The sequence below is a fragment of the Pristis pectinata genome, chromosome 6, assembly GCF_009764475.1.
Source record: "Pristis pectinata isolate sPriPec2 chromosome 6, sPriPec2.1.pri, whole genome shotgun sequence".
Lineage (NCBI taxonomy): Eukaryota > Metazoa > Chordata > Chondrichthyes > Rhinopristiformes > Pristidae > Pristis > Pristis pectinata.
The window spans coordinates 41,436,854-41,460,924 of NC_067410.1; the positions used below are offsets into that span (position 1 = coordinate 41,436,854).

Sequence of the window (24,071 nt, forward strand, 5' to 3'; positions counted from 1 at the left end):
TTAAGTAAACAACTCGGTCAGCATGGATGAGTTGAGTCAAATGGCCTGTTTCCATGCTGTATAACTCTGTGACTTGGTCCAATGATACTATAGCCCATTATTGGCTCGAGCTAAGATTGAAGCACATTTAAATGAAGGGAAAGTATTGATTTGTTAAGATGTATATGCCAGAGAACAAGGATAGCGGATATATTTTCAAAGCGGAATAAGTGACTCATGATGTCCCATAAGGGTCTGTGCTGGGGATTCAACTAATCACTCTAGTTAGTAATTTCTTGGAAAATAGATTAGACAACGGTTTGCCCAGACTTGCCAATGACATAATGATTGGTAGCACAGTTACTTATGTTTTCGGGAGCATAAATAGAGACTCTGATGGATTAAGTAAATGGGAAAAACTGCAGCAGATGGAATCCAAGTCAGTTAAATAAGTAGGAACTTAAGTTACTGGTGATGGAGTCTGCAACAACAATCTTACAATAAGAACTAGACCAATCAGGAAATGTTAAGAAATAGTTCTTATGGAACTCTTCTTTCACAAAAAACAGTACATGGTAACTCGATTAATTTTAAGTCTGAGTTTGGTTGATTTTTGTAGCCAAGGAACATGACGCCAATGTCGGTGTGTGAAGGCAAGATGCTTACTGTATTAATTGGTGCAACATTCTCAGTAGTCCACTTTTGTTCCCATGCTCTCATAAGATGATTGGCACCTATTGCTACCACTAACACAACACTAATTCCTGAAAAGATTGCAATTGGCCTGGCATTTGTTGTGACCATTTCCTGCATCCCCTGGGAGAGCAGTTTAAAAAGTGAGTTTTAACTTATTTAAAAACTTCAGGAATAAGACATTGTTATCTTACTTTTCTCCAGCTCATTTCTTCTCCCTCCCTTTCTCTTTTCCTTTTCACTGCTGAAGTTCCTGCTCAACCTCATCCTCCCTATATTTTTCTTGACTTTCTTTCATCCTTTTTCCAATCTGCTGCCCTCTTCCACTAGCCTCCCCCTTCCCGCACGAATAAAGCAACCCAGGTGATTTATCCCTGAATATTCCTTTTCCACAAGTGTTAGTAAGCATAGTTCTAACAATATGCTGAATACAATTATCCCTTTATCCTTTTTCAACTACAATAAAACTCCAATAACTCGCTATCGCACCATTTGGAAATTCCAGATTTTCACCAGGTAATGTTTCCTGGTGGACATCTGGAATTTCTAAATGGTGGCATCTGATTCACCAGGTAATGTTTCCTGCATTCCCTTCCGACTCATTGGGGCCTCAGTTCTTGTGCTCCCTTTCCTCTCACTGGAGCCTTGATTCCTGCACTCTCTTCTGACTCACTGGGGCCTTGGATTCCATGCTCCCTTTCCACTTACTGAGACCCCAGATCCTGTACTCTAATTCCACTTGCCGAGTCTCTTCCCACTCACTGAGGCCCCACTACTCGTGCTGCCTTTCAACTCATCAAGGGCTTGTTTCCTCTGCTCTCTTTAGACTTACCAATTCACTGGGAAAACTATCATACTACTGTGTATTATCTTTTAAAAAAAAAGTGAATTAAGTAACATGTTTGGGTATGAATAACATCCAATGCTGCAAAATTCTGCTGGTCCACACCGTAGACATCCTGAGCATGCTGCATTATCGGGGTTTTGATGTAGATGTTTATAGATGCATTTTAACAGAATAAATTGATACATTTATTTTAGCCAGGAAAGTATTCCACATGTTATTTATATGTTGCATTAATATAAGAAGCTTCTGAATAATTATTCCCCTTCTGAATAATCATTCATATCTTCTCCCAAATCCCATCTGAAGTTTCTCTCCATTATATCACTGCATCTGATTTTTGGTCACCTTCCTTTATTTCTGCAGTTCCATGTGCTCCAGTCCAATTGAAGAACATTAGTTTTGTATTTATTTCTTCCAGCCTGTGCTCTCAGCCCTGATTACATAACATGCTTCCCAGCATTCTGTGGGCTATGATCTAATAACTTCCTATATTTTATTCATTATCTCTACAATGAAAACAAACAAGGCTCACAGGGATTTCTCCGTAATTCTTCAGAAAACATTCATCTACTTTGCTCTTTTCTGTGCAAAATTATTTTAAAAAAATACGTGGAATCATGCCGACAATCAGAGCAATTTCAGAATAATTTTCAAAGTGGGTTCAAATACCCCAATATGCATTCTGCAGCATAATTTTCTTCACTGATATCTGTATATTGAAGGATAAATAAACAATCATTTCCATTATCTTTGCTAATAGGCATGTTTTGATGAGTATATGCTTATCTTGCCTTTTGCTACTGTTGTTCCTTCCCATTTTTGCTCTGTCCAAATGAGATCACTATTGCATATCTATGCCATCCTCCCAGCTTCAATCATTCATGTCTTCTCCCAAATCCTGTCTGATGTTCCTCTCCATTATATCACTGTATCTGATTTTTGGTCATCTTCCCTTATTTCTGCAGTTCCATGTGGGTAACTTCTCCCACATGTTCTTTGGGTTTTCTTCCAACCTGCCCTAAACATGCAGTCTTCTCTCTTGGATTCTTCCATTTCAGAACCCTTAATACAAGCATTTCTTACTTCATCCCTCTTTGTCATTCGATTCATCTCCATTTAACCCTTGTGGTAAGTTTAGTGTGATTCCTTCAAATGCCACCAATTCTCCTCTTCCTGTCATCTGATCATCCCAGGATTCTCTTTGGCAGTTACTCTACAAACTTCAAAAAAAAGCACAAAGCTAATTATGAGCGGAACAAAGTTCTTTACAAGTGCTAGAAATGACCTAATTTGTTTACTTTTGTATTATCCATTTGTTTTATTTATGTGTTGTTGCTTTAACTCGTTCCTGAGGAACTTAGTGGCCCTTAATCAGTGAAATGGAATTTAAAAAAATATTCTAACATTTAAATTATTATTACAACTTCTTGTATTTATACAAGACATCCAAAGGGGCATCACAGCATAGGTAATCAAAATTTGTCTAGTTGGTTGGTCAAATTTCCAATAAACATCATGTTCAGATGAACTTTGGGTAATACCATGAATTTAGAAATAGCTGTCTTGGAGATACATTATGTGGTCAATGGTTCCTCATGGTACCAAAGATTGTGAATGACTTGTTCGAGCCACAACTAACTGCTAAGTGATGGCGGCTGAAGGTATAGCTGTTTCTGCATCTAGTACTAGATGTTTTTACCAAGTACTAGATGCCAGGTAGCTAGTTTGTTCAGAGTGGAGGGGTTGTTGGATTTCACTTTAGAAAATGATAAATTCTGCATAAAAAGTACACACATTTCACACTGAATGTTACTCAGTAAAATCAAATCTAGTTCTGGATGAGGTCAGTGAAGAAACAAATGGTATTCACCATAGAGTAGAGCAGGAACATGTTTTCCTTTGCTATTACCAGCATTATTGAATGGTTGTCAAGTCTTTCATTATTTAATTTTAAATATTAACTCCCTGCTAATGTTGATTCAGTTCCATTGAAACCGCTTTTAAAAAAAAACCTCAGGAATTCCATCCAAGCATTAATATTGCTGTGGACTCTATCCAACTTCTACCAGGCAATTTCCAAATAGCCAGAAGATGTTTCACTGAAGAAGCATTTTGTTAGCATGCAAGAACAGAAGTGACATGTTAGCAATCAATAAATAAAAACAATATTTTCAAGTCACTGCTCACGTTGCACAGTGTGCTGAGGACTTCATATATTTCATATAAATGACATATATTTATATAAATCATGAGTAATTTCACCCTCAAGACTTTGTCACCCAAATATCCTTCTGCTTGGCCTACCATCAGCTGATAGCCATAAGACTAAAGACCATTTGGATATTTAATCACAGTGAATAACAAATACACAGGTATCTCACTTAGTACTCAGGCTGTATTTCCAGGTGTTATTGCACTGATAGAAAAGGAATCATTATTGTATTAAATAGAGAGATGTGTATTACTGATAATGATACCATGGCAGGAATCTAGTTTGAACCCCTGCTCTCCCAGCTGCTCTGTACTGGGAACCTAGTGTGAATCCAGCAATGAAACACCCCATGACCTGGTATTGAGTGCTGGTATTGGGTGGACTGGACTAAGAGGTGCAGCTGCTCAGTGCTGAAATGAAATTTCTCTACCTGCGGATTATGTTACTGTAGAGGAAGCTCCAGACTGGGTGCAGCTATAAAAAGAGAGGGGAGCTGGTGGCTTCCATCATATCCAACAGGGGGCAAAGAGAGAGACTGTATGATCCATGCAGTCTGTCAACACATGGAGCAGGTTCTGCCAGTTCTTGGCATTGGCCTGTACTCACTGTGCCAGCCTGGGTCTAGCCTTGGCCCTGTGTCTCAGCTAGGCAGCCACACCACTTGCCTAAGGTGGTCCAACACCAGACCTCCCAAGCAATCTCTCCACTCAATGGGGCAATTCATTGCTGGAGATGTGCCAATAGAAGGCAGGGATGTGTACCAGCTTGCTGACACCAACATTCCTTGCACAGCAGAGGAGAAGGTGGGCTTGGCACCAGGCTCCCAGCACAGCAGGTAGATTTGTTGAGCCAGATTTTGCACCAAGTATTTGATTCCTGTATTCAAAGAGATGATGACCTTTGTTTATCATCACATTAAATCATATGCCTTTTTGAAGTATGGGGGTATAAGTACCTTTGAGTATTCAGATTGGAGAACCACGAGTTCAATAACAAATAAGCATCCTGTGGGTTAGCTCTAACCAGGGTGCTGATGTAATCAATTGATTACTTAATAAATCTTCATGCAAACAAGTAAAATACCGAACAACTTGCATTTACATTGTGATTTAACTTGTCACAGTGTTCATTGGAGCCATAGCCTTGCACTGAAATACACAGGTACTGTGCTCTTTGTCACTGCTGCCCTTCTGTAATAGGGCAGCAATTGGAAATCAACATGAGGACACACTGCTGATAAAATCGATGTCCATGTATGGTTTCTGACTTGCTGCATGAGTTGCTCGTTGTTTTAATGTGATGATAAACAAAGGTCATCATCTCCTTGAACACAGGAATCAAATACTTGGTGTAAAATTTGGCCCAACAAATCTACCTGCCAGTAGAATTCTAATTTCAGCAAAAATTTATTTTCAAGATCTATTTTGCACTAATTTCCACCAACTTTGTTATTCAATCCAATCAACATTAGATCTTTAGCTTTCTTCACAGGAGACTTAATTCTTTTCTCACCACATTTACACTGAAAATTCATTTTTCTCACTCTTTTCCTTCCTCTCATGATACTTTGTAATACAGTTTTTTCGCATTACAGGTGTATGGTTCAGAAAGTTTAGTATCACAAGTCCTAGCTATGCATGCAACACGTTTTTTACTTTTTTATTGACCTTTCTGAATTAGCACGATCTTGGAAAAGACAGTTTTAAAATCTCAGTGCACAATATCACACTAGTGTGCCAAACATGTGGAAATATATTTTCCCTGAACATCAAATGTTTTCACTTCAGTCAAATTTTCAGTTATCACAATTTTGATGTCAGTGCTTGTAGTAGAAAACTTCCACAACAATTTTTATAGGCAGAGGAAATGCTTTAAAAGTTCATAATGGTAGAATTCTTAATATGCTCATATGGAAGCTCGTGGCCTTCTGTCGCTTTGATCTTCATCCAATTTTCATTTTTGTTTAATTTTTATCTTTAAGTTAATTGCTTTATTATGTTACTAATTATTCCTAATTCCTTGTGAGCCTTCTCTGGCATCCATTTCTTCTGCAGGTTCTCCTTCACTGCCCATTCCTTGTGGCCATTGTGCTCCATTGACCTTGTAGATGAAAATGAGTGATATCAAAGCTTGATCAGAGATTTAGAAAAGTGCAGAATATGAGACAGACTACCAGAAAAGAGACAGGTTATGAGAAGAAAAAGATCAGGAATGAGCACAATAATAGAAAGGAAAGAAAGTACTTAGGGGACAGATCAAGGAGCAGTCAGAGAAAGAGTCATGGAGAGATGCAGCACAGAAACAGGTCCTTTGGCCCACAGAGTCTGTGTCAACTACCAAGCACCCATTTTTACACTAATCCAACCCTAACCCATTTTATTCTCTCCCCATGTTCCAATCAACTGGTGCCCCAGATTCTACTGCTCTTATACACAATGGAGGCAATTTACAGTGGCCAATCAACCCACATATTTTTGGGATGTGAGAGAAAACTGGATCGCCCAGAGGAATCCGACATGGCCGTAGGGAGAATGTGCAAACTCCACACAGACAGCACCAGAGGTCAGGGTTCAACCTGGGTAACTGGAGCTGTGAGATCAGGGAATGGGAAAACTTGACAAAAGAGCCAGATGGAATGAACAGAGAACAGAATGATAGAGATGAAAATAGGGCAGAAGAAAGCAAAATATTCACTGAGCTTTATTCACAAAGATTTCATAGTATGTCGATATATGTAAGAAACCAAGTCGATTGCAGTATTACTGTATGGAAATGTATCCTACCCAGCAACATGAACTGATCTTAGTCCTTAAGTCATTTAGGAGGATTGCTGAGACTCTAAAGATAGGATTAATAATGTACATTTTGAACCTAAATCCAATTCTAAACAAATGGTTGGCTATTCATTGTGCTAACTTCATGATTAATATAATCAAAAATCTAGACTTACTGTTTTGAGTCAACATTAGTGTTTAGTAATGTTCTGTATAGTACTAATGGTGTGCTTTCTGTGATTTATATTAGTGTATCATTTTTTTCACAGCTGACCCAGTTAGTTATTTATTTGTATGTATGCAATTTTAATTCTAATACCTTACAACCTAATTTCATTTGTGCTATGTGTTAGCAAACATTAGGATTAGAAATTGTCTGGTACTGTGAAGCATTGTTCTGGTTACCTAGTTGAACTACATGTGCAATTAATGATAGTTTTACCTATTTGTTAACATTAAATTTCTTGTCATTTTCAGGAGCTGAACAAAAGTTATCCCCAGGAGCTGTCACGCAGCCCACAAAGTTTAAGTGATACAGGCTACTCATCTGACGGCATATCAAGCTCACAGAGTGAGATCACAACTTTGCTGCACCAGGAAGGGCAAAAACTTAATGAATCTGGCCCAGCACAACATAGTCCAATGAGCCCTTCAGAATTTACCAAGTTGGAGAGCACCGTACGGCCATTGCTTGAATTCCAGAATGTTCAAGATCGGGCTAAAGGAGGAATGACTGTTCATGATTCAAGTGAAAAACAAATACAGCGAGATAGGCTACAGTCACTTCCAATTACACCAGAGTCTTACAGTTCAGATGAAGAGCTTGAAGACATACAAGAGGAGGATGAAGATACTTTGGAATGGGAAAATGAAGGGGAGCGAAGAGAAAGTCTAGAATCACTTGATGAGTTTGGCAGGAAACTGCGGCATGACTACACTGAGGGAGGGAGTGAAAGTGCAATACCACCTCCGCAAGCTGATGCTGCAAGTGCAGGTGCAGAGTTAACAGATGAAGAATTTATGCGAAGGCAACTCTTGGAAATGAGTGCAGAAGAGGACAACGTATCGGTGGAAGATGAGAACCTGGGCAGTCATATTGAACATGTTAGTAAGAAGAAGAGTCAAAAACTTAACTCAGAATCCAACAAACAAAGCCTTTCAAAGCAACAGGAGAATCTTAATGTAAGCATCAGTTATGAAGGTACTACACTGGAAAATTATGGGCAGGAAGAAAACCAGTCATGGCAAGAACAGAAGGAACATGATGATACCTATGCAGAATCTATAAATCATGTAGAAGACTCAGTGGGGGAACCAGCTGGGTTACGACGTTTTAAGACTATTGATTTGAACACCACAAATACTTACACGAATAGAGGCATTGAAGTTTGCAGTGAAGCAGATCTTAACATTGACAGAGAGCCTGAACTTGAGATGGAAAGTTTAACAGGGTCACCAGATGAAAAATCTAAGGGTGAATACTCATCTACATTGCCAGCCTCAACACCTACTTTATCATCGGGCACTTCCCCTACTTCTGTCTCTTCACTAGAGGAAGATAGTGACAGTAGTCCAAGTCGAAGGCATAGACTTGAGGAAGTTAAACAGCAGAGGAAGGCAAGACATCGCTCACATGGTCCTCTATTGCCAACTATTGAGGACTCTTCTGAGGAAGAGGAGTTAAGGGAAGAGGAAGAGCTTCTTCGAGAACAGGAGAAAATGCGCGAAGTCGAGCAGCACCGTATCCGAAGCACGGCGAGAAAAGCAAAGAGAGATAAAGAAGAATTAAGGGCACAGAGAAGGCGTGAAAGATCCAAAACGCCACCAAGTAACCTTTCTCCCATTGAGGATGCTTCTCCAACAGAGGAGTTACGTCAGGCTGCAGAAATGGAAGAACTCCATCGTTCATCCTGCTCCGAGTATTCACCAACTATGGATTCTGAAGCTGAAGGTTTTGAAATAACAACCTGCAGATTGTACAAGTCAGGTAGTGAGTACAACCTCCCCTCATTTATGTCCTTGTATTCTCCAACGGAAAAATCATCTAACTCTTCAGCAAATCAAAAACCACTGAAGAGCGCAGAAGAAGCATATGAGGAAATGATGAGAAAGGCTGAAATGCTAAAGTCACAGCAACCAACACAGGACACATCATATAGCAGTGCTTATCAGTCAGATGATTACACGGAGAGTAATTACAAATACCCGTCTTCAGATGAATATAATTATTCAAGCAATGAGATAACATTATCCCAGTCCACCTTACAAAGTGAACTGCAGAAATCAGAAGTATATGAGGACACATCAAAGACTGCTGGACACCCTCCCAAATTGTCCCATTCACCATCACTTGACCTCCGCTTGCAGCAACAAAATGCCCAAATACAAAATCTTGAGCGGTCTTTCCAGGAAAAAAAGCTTCTTGACGCACAAAGTGCTTATATTGAACTGGCAAGGCAAACGGATGCACTTCTTACACCCGGGACAAGTCCCACCCAGTCATCTGCACCAATTTCTTTTATTTCGTCCAACAGTAATAGAGGCATCCCTGATGTTCGGGTAACCCGGTATTTCACCAGGGACATGCAGGAGCAAAGCCATACTGCAAAACCTATGGGAACAAATGTTAACAATTCACAAATAGCTACTGCTTCTTACACAACATACAACAAAAGATCTGCTGTGACAGTGGCCACTGCAATTGTGGGTCTGTCCTCTACTTGTGCGGGGTCTATAGATCGGACTGTCGGATACGCTCAAGGTAGACCATCAGATTCTGGAATGTCAGCGCCTTACAACACTCAAAGTAATACTACTTCTGCAAGTAAGAAATTCGGTGAATCATATGGATTATCAAGCACCGATGGGACATCCACACAAATAGCTGAGAACATCTTCAAAAGTTCCACTTCTGAAGGACCTATTTCCCCATCTTCTATACAGAGATCAATCTCTAGAACTAAAAGTCCTATGACGGGTAGTAAATCCACTGCAGAATTTTCAACACAGACTTCAAATAATAGAGTTGTATCCCCTTCCAGCGTAACCATGGCCTCATCACCATCCACAGTAATGGCACAAGGTACTCAGACTTCAGTGAGATCATCCCGCCTCACCAGGCAAATATCTTCTCCTGACTCCACATTCATGGTCATTACTCTGGCATCAAATATTTCATCCTCAACCCAACCATTAACTGTTAATATGGCCACTTCGCCCAGCACCTCACCAACACGGTTGAATCGGCAACAAACACTGCAGGGCTGGACACAGCCAATGATTGCTTCATCACATCAGCAGATGCAAATGCAATCCATGTACAGCAAGCCTACTTCACAAGGTGATAGAATATCTATGATTCAGCCAACACAGAGAGGGCAAATTACTTCATCGGTTATCACAACAACTAGTATGGTTGGTCAAGGTTTAGAAAGTATTTCCTTAAATGAAGTTTCAAAGACATGTAGCTCTGTGGTAGATCTCAGAACAGTTACTAAGTCACCCCCTGTCATAATAACAGATTATGGAATGGATTTAACATCCTTGGCTACAGAAAGTAGGAAATACTCACTTGAATCAGACCAGCTACCTTGTCGTCAGTCCACTGCTGTGCAGCCATTAATCATGAATCTTAATGTGCAGGAGCATCCGCATGTAAACACAACTGCAACAACAACTGTGGGTATAACAATCACGTCATCAATGGTAATTTCCCAGACAAAAGTGCCGAAGATATATGGTGATCCCTTCCAGAATCGCATGGATCTAGGTCATGGTACAGCGAAAGCAATTTGTCTCATGCAAACAAAACAACTAGAATCAGTGGTTCAACCCCCTACTGTTACAGAGAGTGGAACCAACATTGACATGGCAATGGTAATGGCAAGATCAGATCTAGATAGCCAAATGCAAACACATTTTGCTAGATTCAACTTAGCTAACCAAACAACTCCAGTGCGTAAAGTAGACATTTTAGTGAATCAGAGCAACATCAATAATGCCATAAATATTAGTGCCATTCCTAAGACAGTACCTCAAGACAGTGGTTTTATTGCCTCACAGGTACATAAAGAAGCATCTCTGGAATTAAAGCCATCTGCTCCCCCACCAAACTTGCCTGCAATGAAAGTACACGATACGATGGTGCAACTGGACCACACAGCAGCTGGCACAGTCACAAAGTTGATAAAAGAAGATCCCCCATCAAATGCAATAGATTTGACAGGACCAAAACCAGAAAGGCCTGTCTGTTGTGACGTTGTATATAAATTTCCTTTTGCTGATAGCTGCACAGGTTCATTTAATCAAGGCTCCCAAGTCCCAGATCTAGCATCATATGAACCGCAACCATGTAACAGGAAGACTGCTCACCAGTACTATGACAACAGAGTTCAGGAACCTCTTGAAAGTTACCACTATAAAGAACCCGTGGCTACTTACAAGGATAGTCTTAATATGTATGAAGAGCACAAAACATTTCCTCTGGTATTTTCTGGGCGACTGCATTCATCTATGTCGGACTCCAATCTGCTGGAGTCCAGCATTAATTACAACTTATTGAAAAACGAACCTCTTTATCATCCACCTGGAGGTGATGCAGCTGTAGATCTGAGTACAATGAAACATTCTTACAGTTTGTCATTCAATCAGGGAAGAGACTGGGGACTTGGAATGCAGTATGGCTCCTTCACTGATCTTAGACAGCAGTCAGATATCCTCAGCCAACCCACACCAATAAGAAGATATAGTTCAATGTCTAATATTAATTCAGATTACGGATACTCGATGCGAGATGATCTGTCAAATTTTCAGGAGGCCAGTTTGGCCCATTACAGTGCAACAACTGCTCGGGAGATCAGCAGGATGTGTGCAGCTCTCAACTCCATGGATCATTACGGAAACCGGTACACAAATAGTTCAGATTCTATGCAGTATGGGACATCTGCTCCAAATGCACAATGTGATGGACTGTCAAGAAGCAGTATAATGTCAAACCAACAAGGAATGTCTCCAGTAAAACAAAATATGATGTATAATCCAACTTTTTCTGACTCCCGACGCCGTATTGCAGCTCGTGGCTTTGGCAATATGCCACATGCTGTACGCATGAGAGCTATAAGGCAGATGTATCCTCCAACTGCACCTGTGAGAGCACCTGATGGCATGATTTACTCTACAATCAACACCCCGATTGCTTCCACTCTCCCTATTACAACACAGCCAGCGTCTATCTTGCGCCCAATGTTGAGAGGTGTTTACAGACCCTATTTGCCTGGTAGTGTCACAGCTGTGCCTTTGGCCAGGTTGACCAGACTTCCCCTAGTTGCACCAAGGATGCCTGCTACAACTTCTGCTATATATCGGTATCTGCCTCCAAACCGATTTACAGGGGTTTCTACAGCGTCAGCAAGCGAAACACCAATCTATCTGGGAAAGCCTGGTACAGAAACCGTATCTAATGTTAAAACTGCAGGTGTGAATGCCATTCAAAATGTACCAAGTCAAACCATACAGAGGCCTGAACAAAGTGATATTGCTCAACAAAGTGCTTTAGCTTCTATGGCCCAGAAATTTAACCCTGAGGCTAATCAGTCTAAACAGCAGCCAGACGTGGGGATCATGCAGCAGCAGCAGCACCAGCAACTGCAGCAGCAACTCCAGCAACAATTGCAGCTTCAGCAGCAGCAACTACAGCAGCAACAGCAACTACAGCAGCAGCCAGCACAGCAGCAGCCAGTGCAACAGCTGCACCAGCAGCCGGTGCAACAGCAGCACCAGCAGCCGGTGCAACAGCTGCACCAGCAGCCGGTGCAACAGCTGCACCAGCAGCCGGTGCAACAGCAGCAGCAGCTGCCGGTGCAACAGCAGCAGCAGCTATCGCAGCAGCAAGTGCAGCAACAGCAGCAGCCAGTGCCACAGCAGCTGCAACAGCCAGAGCATCAGCAAAACCTGGAACAACAAGAACAGCTTGACCAACAGAAAGAGCAGCAGCTACAAAAGCAGCTGCAGCAATTGCTGCAGCAGCAACTGCAGCAGCAGCAACTGCAGCAACAAAAGCAGCAGGACGCTCAGCAGAGTGATGCTGCAAGGGCTAGTGCCAGTAGAAGAAAGCAGGAAGAAAAAGAGGAAGAGCATCAGCGAAAGCAGCAGCAAGATCACATTCTGCTTATCGAGCGGGAACGAGTGGAGCTGGAAAAGTTGAGGCACCAGCGTTTGCAGGAAGAGCTGGAGCGCCAGCGGCTGGAGTTACAGCGCCATCGGGAGAATGAGCAGATCATTGTGCAGCGGGAGCTTCAGGAGCTGCAGACCATTAAGCAGCAGGTTTTGCATCAGCAGCAGGAGGAGAGGCAGGCCCAGCTTGTTCTCCAGCGGGAGCAGTTGGCTCAGCAGAGGTTGCAGCTGGAACAGATTCAACAGCTGCAGCAACAACTGCATCAGCAGCTGGAAGAGCAGAAAGTCAGAAATACTGCAAATTTCCCCGCAGTTTGTGATCCATCAGGTAGAATCCACCCACATATGTCGGAGATGGCTATTGAGATGCAAAAACCAATACCACAAAGTGGACAGTACTGGCCTGTAAACCAGGGATATGTGGAAGGTACCCCTGTTGCCACAACTGGCCAAGAAGCATATTTATCCCCACATCATAGAGCGATTATAGAACCACCACATCGATCTGCTTCTGAACTTTCCCTTCGAACTGATGAGCACTTGGAAAATAGGGGCATCAGGAAACGAAATTCAATGCCAAGACTGAGGGATGCTTATGAGGGAAGTGATACATCATTGCGCGATCAGTATGTGGTTAAGAAAATAGCAGACTGTAGCGTACAAACTGATGATGAAGAAGGAGAAGAAAGCTACTACATGTCTCGTCGGAGGAGAACTAAGCGGAGTGTGGATTGCAGTGTGCAAACAGATGATGAAGACAATGGAGAAATGGAGCAGCCTACTCGTAGGCGCCGCTCCAGATTCTCAAAGCATTCAGATTCAAGCACAGAAGGCAAACGGGAAATGCAAAAGGGGACCTCCAGTATTGCTATACAAACAGTCAGTGATTGCTCTATACAAACAGATCCAAATGAGCTTGGACCAGTATCACCTGCCATCCATATCACGCCTGATCCACGAGTGGAAATTGTAAGATATATATCTGCTCCTGAGAAGACCCGTAAAGGAGAGAGTCTTGGTTGCCAGACAGAACCAGAAGCACAGTCACAGGGCATTGTTGGTCCTCACTTTGCAACTTCTAGTACTGTTAATCCCTACTCTACTAACATACAGATTGTAACACCCGGCCCACTGGATCAAACCAATGCCAGGCAGCAGGGAATCATGATTGTCCCAAAGTTTGAGAAAAAGAAACCAGATCCTTTGGAAATAGGATATCAATGTCACCTTCCACCTGAACCTTTGCCTCAAATGATTCGCCAGCCTCCTAAGTCTCCACAGGTGCTGTACTCTCCCGTGTCACCACTCTCTCCTCATCGGCTTTTAGATACATCTTTTACTTCATGTGAGAAGTTAAATAAAGCCCACGTTACTCCACAGAAACATTTTGCCACTGAGTCACCTAAGCGACAGCAAGGTCTGCCTCGGCCAATCAAGGTGATGCAACGCTCCATGTCTGACCCAAAGCCTGTCAGCCCGACTTCAGAAGATTCTGGAAAACTGAGATTTTTTTCTCATCATCAACAAGGTCTACATGGCAGTCAGGTATGAAAAACCAAGAATATAAGTAGTTTAAGAGCGTCTATGCTTGGAAAGACAGTTTTCCAACCTTACTGAACATATCTAAGGAATTGAAAAATGTGCATTTTGTATCTGAGTTGGAATCTTTCTGATGAGCATATTGAGTATATCTGGAGTGTCTGTGCCAAAACTTTATTCCACTAGTCCCATTGACCTGCACCCAGTCCATAACCCTCCAGACCTCTCCCATCCATGTATCTATCCAATTTATTCTTAAAACTTAAGAGTGAGCCCACATTTACCACGTCAGGTGGCAGCCCGTTCCACACTCCCACCACTCTCTGAGTGAAGAAGTTCCCCCTAACGTTCCCCCTAAACCTTCCCCCTTTCACCCTAGAGCCATGTCCTCTCATACTTATCTCTCCTAATCTAGGTGGAAAGAGCCTACTTGCATTTAGTCTGTCTATACCCCTCATAATTTTGTAAACCTCTATCAAATCTCCCTTCATTCTTCTACGGTCCAAGGAATAAAGTCCTAACCTGTTTAATCTTTCCCTGTAACTCAACTCCTGAAGACCCGGCAACATTCTAGTAAATCTCCTCTGCACTCTTTCAATCTTACTGATATCCTTCCTATCATGAGGTGACCAGAACTGCACACAATACTCCAAAATTGGCCTCACCAATGTCTTATACAACCTCACCATAACATCCCAACTCCTATGCTCAGTACTTTGATTTATGAATGCCAGGATGCCAAAAGCCTTCTTTACAACCCTGTCTACCTGTGACGCCACTTTCAGGGAATTATGTATCTGAACTTCCAGATCCCTTGGTTCCTCTGCACTCTTCAGTGCCCTACCATTTTCTGTGTATGCCCTACTTTGATTTGTCCTTCCAAAATGCAACACCTCACACTTGTCTGCATTAAATTTCATCTGCCATTTTCTGGCTCATTTTTCCAGTTGGTCCAGATCCCTCTGCAAGCTTTGAAAGCCTTCCTCGCTGTCCACAACACCTCCAATCTTAGTGTCATCAGCAAACTTGCTGATCCAATTTACCACATTATCATTTAGATCATTGATATAGACAACAAACAACAATGGTCCCAGCACCGATCCCTGAGGCACACCACTAGTCACAGGCCTCCAGCCTGAGAAACAATCATCCACTACCACTCTGGGGATGGGTGTGTGGTTTTGCCTAATTCCACAATGTTTTTATAATAGCTGTTTTCTCAGAGGAAGATATAGAGAAAAGACTATTATACAGTATTTCCACTATTACAATGAATTTACCTGTGGTCAACACAAACCATTCTGCTTTCCAGGTCAGTGATTGACACAAATTCACAATTCATAATCTGCAGGTGCATTGAATTTGTTCGCTAGACATAATGGATAGTTTCTTGATAAAACTATCACACATCAGATTCTCTGAAGTTATGAACACATATATTGCAAAGTGAATGAATGCCAACCATTTGCAAACATCTTTGTGTTTTAAGACTGTTGTAACATTGTTTAATTTTTCATTCCAGAGTTCCAGGATTTTGTTTCAGCAGTAACAAAGGTGCATGATCTGATTCTAAATCAGGGTGATGCGTGACTTGGAAGGGACCTTGGAAGCCATTGTATTTCTCTGTACGCTTGTGTGTTTAGTGGCACTGTTAAAGGAACCTTGGCAAAACACAGCAGTGACAAGGAGGGGGCCGGTTTGCTGCAGTGCACAGATTAGATGATGTAGCGTACGAGCTGCATTCAAGGCAGTTGGAGAGTATTAAATCACTTGTGTTTCATAAACTTAGAAAGACTTTCAAGGGTCAAGTTGTGATCTGGCCACATAAATATTGTAATTTATGTGCCTCTTGGAATTACAATATTTATGTGGCCACATCGATTAAAATTCTGGCTATGGGTATTTATACTCACAGATTCAGTGATGATAATGCATTGAAGGTCAAGGGAAGGTGGTTAGATTGAAAAAGAATGGGAAGATAGGATATGAACACAGATTGGCCAGAAACATAAAAATGGAGTGTAATGTGTGTGAAGAGGAAAAAATTATGGAGAGGAAATGTTACAGCCTTACAGATGGAGATGGGAGAATTCATCAAGAGCAGTAAGGTAATGACAGAGAAATTAAACAAATACTTAGTGCCTGTTTTCACAGAAGAATCAAGGGCCTCGTGAGAATGGGAACTAAAGGAAAATAGTATTATTTAAAAAAAACTATAGAAATTGATGAGACTGAAAACCCACTGACCTGATGATCTACATTCCAGAGATTTGAAAGGAGTGGGTGTTATTGTGCCACATTTGTACTTATGTGAGAGTCACACGCCTGATAACTGATGAAAGGTATACTTAACCTTATTCAAACTCTTCTTTGGAAAGGTAAAGTACAAGCACTAACAGCTTGCACAGTAGACTATCTGTCAAAATATAACATGATCAGTCTTGGACTTGTCATATCTATCATTCTCTGAATCCTTGACTTGGAGCCTCTCTTTTCTGAATATTGGTCCTTGGTTGTTAGGTTGATGCAGGGTTAGGTAAAGAGTGAAATCCCATTTTGAGAACCCATCTCCCTCCTTTTCCTTGTTTTCCTCCTCCAACAAGACAGTCCTGCATCGACAGCTAAGTCTGACCCATTTCGACAATTTTTGCTCTGTTGTGGCCAGACTATTGGTTACCACAGCATCACCTTCCACTTTCCATTTCAATTGAGTAAAATCCTCAAAGAATCATAGAGCACAGAAACAGAAACAGGCCCTTCAGTCCACCATGTCCATGCTGCCCATTGTATCTCATTTACTCATGTAAGTTCCAGGCCTTCTGTGCTTTGGTGATTCAAGTACTTGCCTAGGTGCTCTCATATATTGTGAGAGTATCTGCCTCCACCACCATTTAAGGCAGCATATTCCACACTCCAAACACCCTCTGTAAAAAATGTCCCCCTCAGATTTCCTCTAAACATCCAGCCTCTCACCTTAAACTTATGCCCTCTTGTCTTTGGTACCACCACCATAGGAAAAAAAAACTATCTACCCTATCTATCCCCCTCATTGTTTTATATATCTCCATCAGGTCACCCCTCAGCTTCTTTCACTCCAGGGAAGACAACCCCAGCCTATCCAATCTCTGCTTATAACTGTAATGCTCCAATCCAGGCAACATCCTGGGGAACCTCTTCCACACTCTCTCCAGCGTAATCACATCCTTCCTATAGTGTGGTGGCCAGAACTCGAGGCGTGGCCTAACAAAGGTTTTATAAAGCTATAACATGATGTCCCAGCTTTTATGTTCTATGCCAGTGCCAGTGAAAGCAAGCATCTCATATGCTTCCTTCACCACTTTATGCACCTGAACTGCCACTTTCAGGGATTTGTGGATGTACCCCAAGGTCCTTCTGTTCATCAATATACCCAAGGCCCTACCATCTACCCTTGTTTGCTTTCCCAAATGTATCACCTCATATTTGTCAGGATTTGTCCAATTGCCATTGCTCTGCCCAACTTTCCAGCTGATCTATATCATGCTATTAGTTTAAACATCCTTCCTTGCTATCTACAACACCACCAATTTTCATATCATCCCACTCATTGGTACTGAACCAATCAGCTGCAGGGGTGCATGGAATTGATTCCTCCTGACAGATCGTACAAGGATTCTACACTCCGTGTCGATTTTGTAGTCTCACAACCAGACCTCATCACTTGTGTATTTCACTGTCTTAACCTAGGCCTTCAGTTATCTCTTGTTACCATAGTAATGGCCTGCTCTTCTGCCTGCTGTTGTGACCCTAGACACTGTTATAGGTGCTTAGAGTGGAGCTATTGTTTCTTATGTCACTACAGCCAGCTGGTCACCTCCCATTTTTCACTGTAGAAACCTTGGGTCCTAGTAAAGTGAACTAACTTGTCACTTTATGGTTGTTGCTCAACGAATCTGAGAGGATGTTACATTGAGATATTGTTTCTTATCTCACACCGGGCTAGTTCCAGGTGTAGTAATGTTTATTTAACAGAATCAATCAATCCTAGAAAGTCACACCTTCTTCAATTAAATCTCATTGCTTACATTTTCTGAGTATTCTCAGAGAAATTCACAGACCATTAACCACACCTGTGTGTAGTCTCCTGCAGACGTTGGTTAAAACTAAACACACTCTCCATTCTTCTATTTTGTAATGATCAGTTTAACCTTCTGATTACTACAATATAGATGTTCAAAACTCTGTAGATTCTACAGTTGTTTCTGCATGTTGAAGGACAGCAAATGTAACCCCACTATTTAAGAAAGGAAGGAGAGAGAAAGCAAGATATACAAGAGACTGCAGACACTAGAATCTGGAGCAACCCTCTGTCAGTCCTGATGCAGGGTTTTGACCCGAAATGTTGACAGTTCCTTTCCTCCCACAGATGCTGCTCGACCCGCTGAATTCCTCCAGCAGATTGTTTGTTACTTGCAGAGAGAAAGCAGGGTCATACAAACCTGTTAGTCTAACATCGCTAGTGTCAGTAATGCTGGAATCAAAAATGAAGGATGTAGTAACAGAACATGTAGAAAATAATAAGGGAAATCATGTTTGACTAATCTATTAGAGCTCTTTGGCGAAGTAACCTGTAGAATAGATGAGGGGAATAAGTGGATGTGGTATATTATAGATGTTCAGAAGGCCTTCAGTAAGGTCCCACACAGTAGGTCAATCAAAAAGGTCAGAGTCCATTGAATTTCACATAATAGACCAGCAAGAATTGAGAACTCGTTAACAGACAGAATGCAAACAGTGAGAATAAATGGTTCTTTCTCAGATTGGTAGGCTGTGACTTGCGGGGTACCACAAGGATTGGTCCCTGTCATGTTTACTAATGATACAAAGCTGGTTGAGATTTTAAGTCATGAGGAGGAAGAAAAGGGAGTTATTAAGTGAGTGAGCGAAAACATGTAGATGGAAAATAATAGGGAAAATGTGAACTCACCTGCTTTTGGCACAACACAGAAAAGGAGAGTGTTTTTTTTAAACGGTGACAGATTGAGAAATGTTGACGTTCAAAGGAGCATTGATATCCTTGCACATAAGTCACTGTAAGTTAATGCACAGATGTAGCAAGTAACTGAGAAGGCAAACGGTGTGTTAGTCTTCCTTGATTACCTTAATATCCAGCAATCTATTGATCTCTGCTTTGAATGAACACAATAACTAAGCCTCCCACAGCCTTCCAGGGTAGAAAATTCCAAAGGTTCACCATCCCCTGAGTGAAGAAGTTTCTCCTCATCTCAGTCCCAAATAGTTTTCCCCTTATTCTGAAACTGTGCCCCCTAGTCCTAGACTCTTCATCCAGTGGAAACACCTTGCCTGCAATGGGCATGTAAAGCCCTTTAAGAATTTTATATATGCTTTGATGAGATCTCTCATTTTTCTAAACTCTAGATAACACAGTCCCAGTCTACTCATTCTTTCCTCAAACAGCAAGCCACCATCCTGGAACCGGTTTAGTGACTCTTCACTGTACTTCCTCTATGGCAAGTACATCCTCTCTTAGGTAAGGAGACTAAAACTGCACATAATATTCCAGCTACAGGCTTACCAAGGCCCAATTGCAATGAGATTTCCTTACTCCTGTATTCAAATCCTCTTGTAGTAACTGCAGACATACCATTTGCCCTCTTAATCTCTGACTGCATCTGCATGTTTTCCTTCAGCAACTTGCATACAAACATACTTAGGTACCTATGAATATCAACATTGCCCATCTCTCACCATTTATCAAATACACTGTTTTTCTGTTATGTGCATTTAAGTAGATAACCTCACATTTTTCCACATTACATGCCATATTTCTTATTCTGAGCCACTCTCTCAGCTTGTCCCATATTCCCTTGAAGCCTCTTTACATCCTCCACAGTACTCACAATCCCACTGAGTTTAGTAGCATCAGCAAACTCAGGAATATGACATTTGGTCCTTCCCCATATCATGATGTAGATTGTGAATAGTGGTGCCCAAGCACCAAGCCCGGCAGCCCTTCACTGGTTACAACCTGCCAATCTGAGAACGATTCATTAATTCCCACTCTTTGGTTTCTGTCCGATAACCAGGTATCAATCCACGACAATACATTATGTCCAGTTTCATGTGCTCCAATCTTGTGATCAACCTCTTGTCATGGGCCGCTTGGGATGCCTTCTGAAATTCCAAATGCACCATATCCACTGGTTCCCCCTTATCAATTCTATGAGTCGCATCCTCAAAGAATCAAAGCAGATGATTTTCCTTTCACCATATTTCCTACATTAGGCCCACAGATCTGTAATTCCTGTTTTTTCTCTGCCTTCTTTCTTAACTAATATGGTCACATTTGCTACTCTCCAATCCACAGGAACAATTTCAGAGCTTATGGAATTTTGAATGATCAGGGCTGGAACATCGATTATCTCTGGAGCCACCTCTTTCAAAACTCTGCAGTGTAAATTGTCGAGTCCTTGGGATTTATCAGTTTTTCAAGCTCAACATCTCTATTATCATATTTTGATTAATACTGAGATATTTCAGTTCTTCATTCTAGCTATAACCTTATATATGTGGCAGCGTTTATGTTTCTTGTTCTGTGAAGGTAGACACAAAGTAATTTTGAATTCCTCTGCCACTTCCTTATTCCACAGTATAAATTCTCCTATATCTGTCTGCAAGGGGCCCACACGTATGTAGCTATAAAAGCTCCTGCAGTCTATTTTCATGTATCTCACCAGTCTTGTATTCTATTTTGCCTTTCTTTTTCAAATTCTTAATCTATCTTCACTGAATTCTAAAGTGCTCTTGTTTGTCAGGCCTACTGCTATTTCTGGCAACTTTATAAACCTCTTCCTTTGATGAAACACTATCCTTAATTTTTCTTGTCAGCCATGGATGAATCACTTTTTCTGTTGGGCTTCTGTGCATCAAAAGGATCTTTTTTTGCAATTTGTATGCTATTTCTTTAAATGCTAACCATTGCCTGTCCACTATCATGTTTTTCAATGTATTCTCCATATCAATCATGTGACTCTGTAGTTTCCTTTGTTTAGATTTAAGACCTGAGTTTTGCATTGAACTACATCACTTACAAACTAAATGTCAAATTCTATCATATTATGGTCACTCCCCTTGACAACAGAATTATTAATTAGCCCTTTTTCATTGCACAAATTGAAATTCAAAATATGTCAAATTGGTTCCTCAATATATTGACTTAAAAAAAATCTTGTATACATTCTATGAATTCATCTTTCACCTTATTACAGTGAATTTAATTCATCCAGTCTATATATAAGTCAAAGTCTTCCATAATTATACCTTATCTTTTACACACACCTCTAATTTCCTGATCTTTGCCACATTCAATATTACAACTATTATTTGGTGACCTATAAGTTACTCCTATCAATGTTTTGTGCCTTCTGTTATTTCTTAGTTGGACCTAAATTGATTCTGATTCTTCCTCATGATCTGTCAAAGCAAGATCATTTCTTACCACTTTATTGATCTCTTCCCTTATAAATAGTGCTGTACCACTTTTTTTCACTTTTGCCTGGCCTTTCTAAATGTTGAACACCCTGGAACACATATTTTTCAGCTTTGGTCACTACATTTTCGTAGTGCCAATTAAGTTACACCCATTACTTCTATTTATGCCACCAATTCATTTGCCTTTATCAATGCTCTGAGCTTCTATTGTTTCTACTGAGATCAATTTAATCAACATTCTTTGACGTTAAGGACAACCACTGTTACCTCACCTCTGGAATTCAGTTCTTTTGATCATGTTTCAACAAAGGCTGTAGTGAGAGTTGGAGAAAAGTGGTCCTGGCGATGACCCAACTGATCATCAAAGAACAGATCAATTGTAAGCAAGTGGTGCTAGATCGTACTGTCATGACACCTTCGTTCGTTTTTCTGAAGATTGAAAGTAGATGAATAGGTGGTAATTGACCTGATTGGGTTTCTCCTGGTTTTAACTGGCCATTTTTTGCACTGTGGGCCAGATGCTAGTGTTACTGATGTATTAAAACTGCTTGCCTAGAATAACAGCTGATTCTGGAACATGGCTCGGCACCAGAGCCACATTTTGTTTTTCCTATTGTTATGGTCTAAATATAGGTGACTGTTAAAGAGGCCCAGAGCAAAAGGAGAGGAGGCTGGATTGCTGATTAATTTTTAAAATCAGTTCAAGCCAGAATATTCATCCTACTTTCAAGTTTAGCATCAATACAAATTCAAAATCACTAATCTCATAATATATTTCTTCATCAATTTTCTCTAAGAACAATTGCAGTTTGGTTACTATCTCAGTAATCATCAGCCCCTTTTCTTCTCAAATTTCTTTTCAAGCAATACCTGAACATTAATCAATAGGCTGAAAAATTAATTCAGACTGACCACAAGGCAGATCTAGGAATTTTCTCGTCTTCATGGTGCAGTATCATATAATACATTTACTTACTTAACCATCAAAGATCCTGATGATATAGTTATCAGGTAAACAACGCATTAAAATAAATATCCCTTACAAATCCTATTAAAGAGGGAACGTTCAATGAGTCTTCAAGCTGTCTTACCTCTTCTTGTTCCTCCTTCTAAGGGAGTCCCTCAGGATTAAGGATAATTCACTTCCACTTGGTTTTGTGGGTTCTTAAGTGGCTGATGAGCTAAAGTGGGAACTGCAGATTCTTTCACAGCTAAGTCAGTTGGTGGGGTAGTTTGTGAAGTGGTGTGCTGCTTCACTGATTCATGCAGGACTTTGGTGTGCTTTCAAAGCATGGAATTAAGGTTCTCAATTCATCCCAATTACTCCTTCTCCACTTAAAGCGGTGAACCAAGGATTCTCAGTGGTCATTGGGAAATTGTATATTTTCAAGGACACTTTGAGCACATGCTTAAATTTTTTCCCCTATACACTGGTGATCTGTTGGTATAACAGAACTCGGAATTGAGTATCTGTTTTGGGAGTCTGGTGTTGGGCTTGCAAAGGATGTGGCTGCCCAGAGGAGCTGATTGAATGTAACTAGGGCCTCAATGATGGGGATGTTGGCGAGGTGACACTGTTGTTGGTTCTTTTATCTTTTCAGTGAATTTGAAGGATTTTGCAGAGGCAGCATTAGTGTTATCTTTCAGTGCCTTGAGGTACCCCAGAAAACATATAGGAGGGAAGGGATCACTGCTGTCTTATGGATGATGAGTTTTGTGCCATATCTGATGTTTTACTCTTCAAACACCCTGCTCCTTAATTGACCAAAGACTGTACTTTTGCATTAGGCAATGGTGAATTTCATCAATGCTGTCTGCCTTGGATGGGAGGTGGCTCTCAAGATATGAGAAATGGTTCACCATTTCATGTAAATGCAAGCACACTGCACATTGTAGTTCAACTATAAAGGTTCAGGTTATGTTGATTCTAAAGAGGAGTTGCCGCAAGTCAAACCGTTTCTGATTAGTTCTGTAGATTAGTAACATTCACCTGGGAAATTTGTTGAAAGTGAGGTGCAGCATAGTGGAGACATGGATTGAAAGAAGTGTCTGGGCAACGATGTAACCTTTTTTGGTACTGGTCTTCACTGAGATTGGCTCTATTGGTTAGAGTCAGGGCTACATTTTTTTTGGAGCGGTCATTGTTGGAATGGTCTGAGGCTTTGGCTGAAGAGGCGGAGGTGGAGCAAGTGGCCCAAGTTTGGAGAGTGAGAGCAGCTCTTTTGGGAAAAAAGGATTCAGAGAGAAGGCATAGGTAAGAACAGATAACGTTTTTATTTTATATTGTTGTTATCATTGATTCGGCTTTGGTTCAGGAGGCTTTGGTGAGTGGAGGCTAAGGTGAGGTTTAAGTCAGGTCTTTTTC

General features: G+C 41.0%; 1 protein-coding gene across 4 annotated transcripts in view; it reads left to right on the top strand.

The window, feature by feature from the left end:
• LOC127571451 (protein bassoon-like) overlaps positions 1-24,071 on the top strand; it is a 389,147-nt gene that overhangs the window by 199,624 nt on the left and 165,452 nt on the right. For all 4 annotated transcript variants that reach the window (XM_052017819.1, XM_052017816.1, XM_052017817.1 and 1 more), the window contains exon 5: positions 6,983-14,221. In XM_052017819.1, coding sequence (XP_051873779.1) covers positions 6,983-14,221 — 7,239 coding nt within the window. The remainder of the gene's footprint in view (positions 1-6,982; positions 14,222-24,071) is intronic.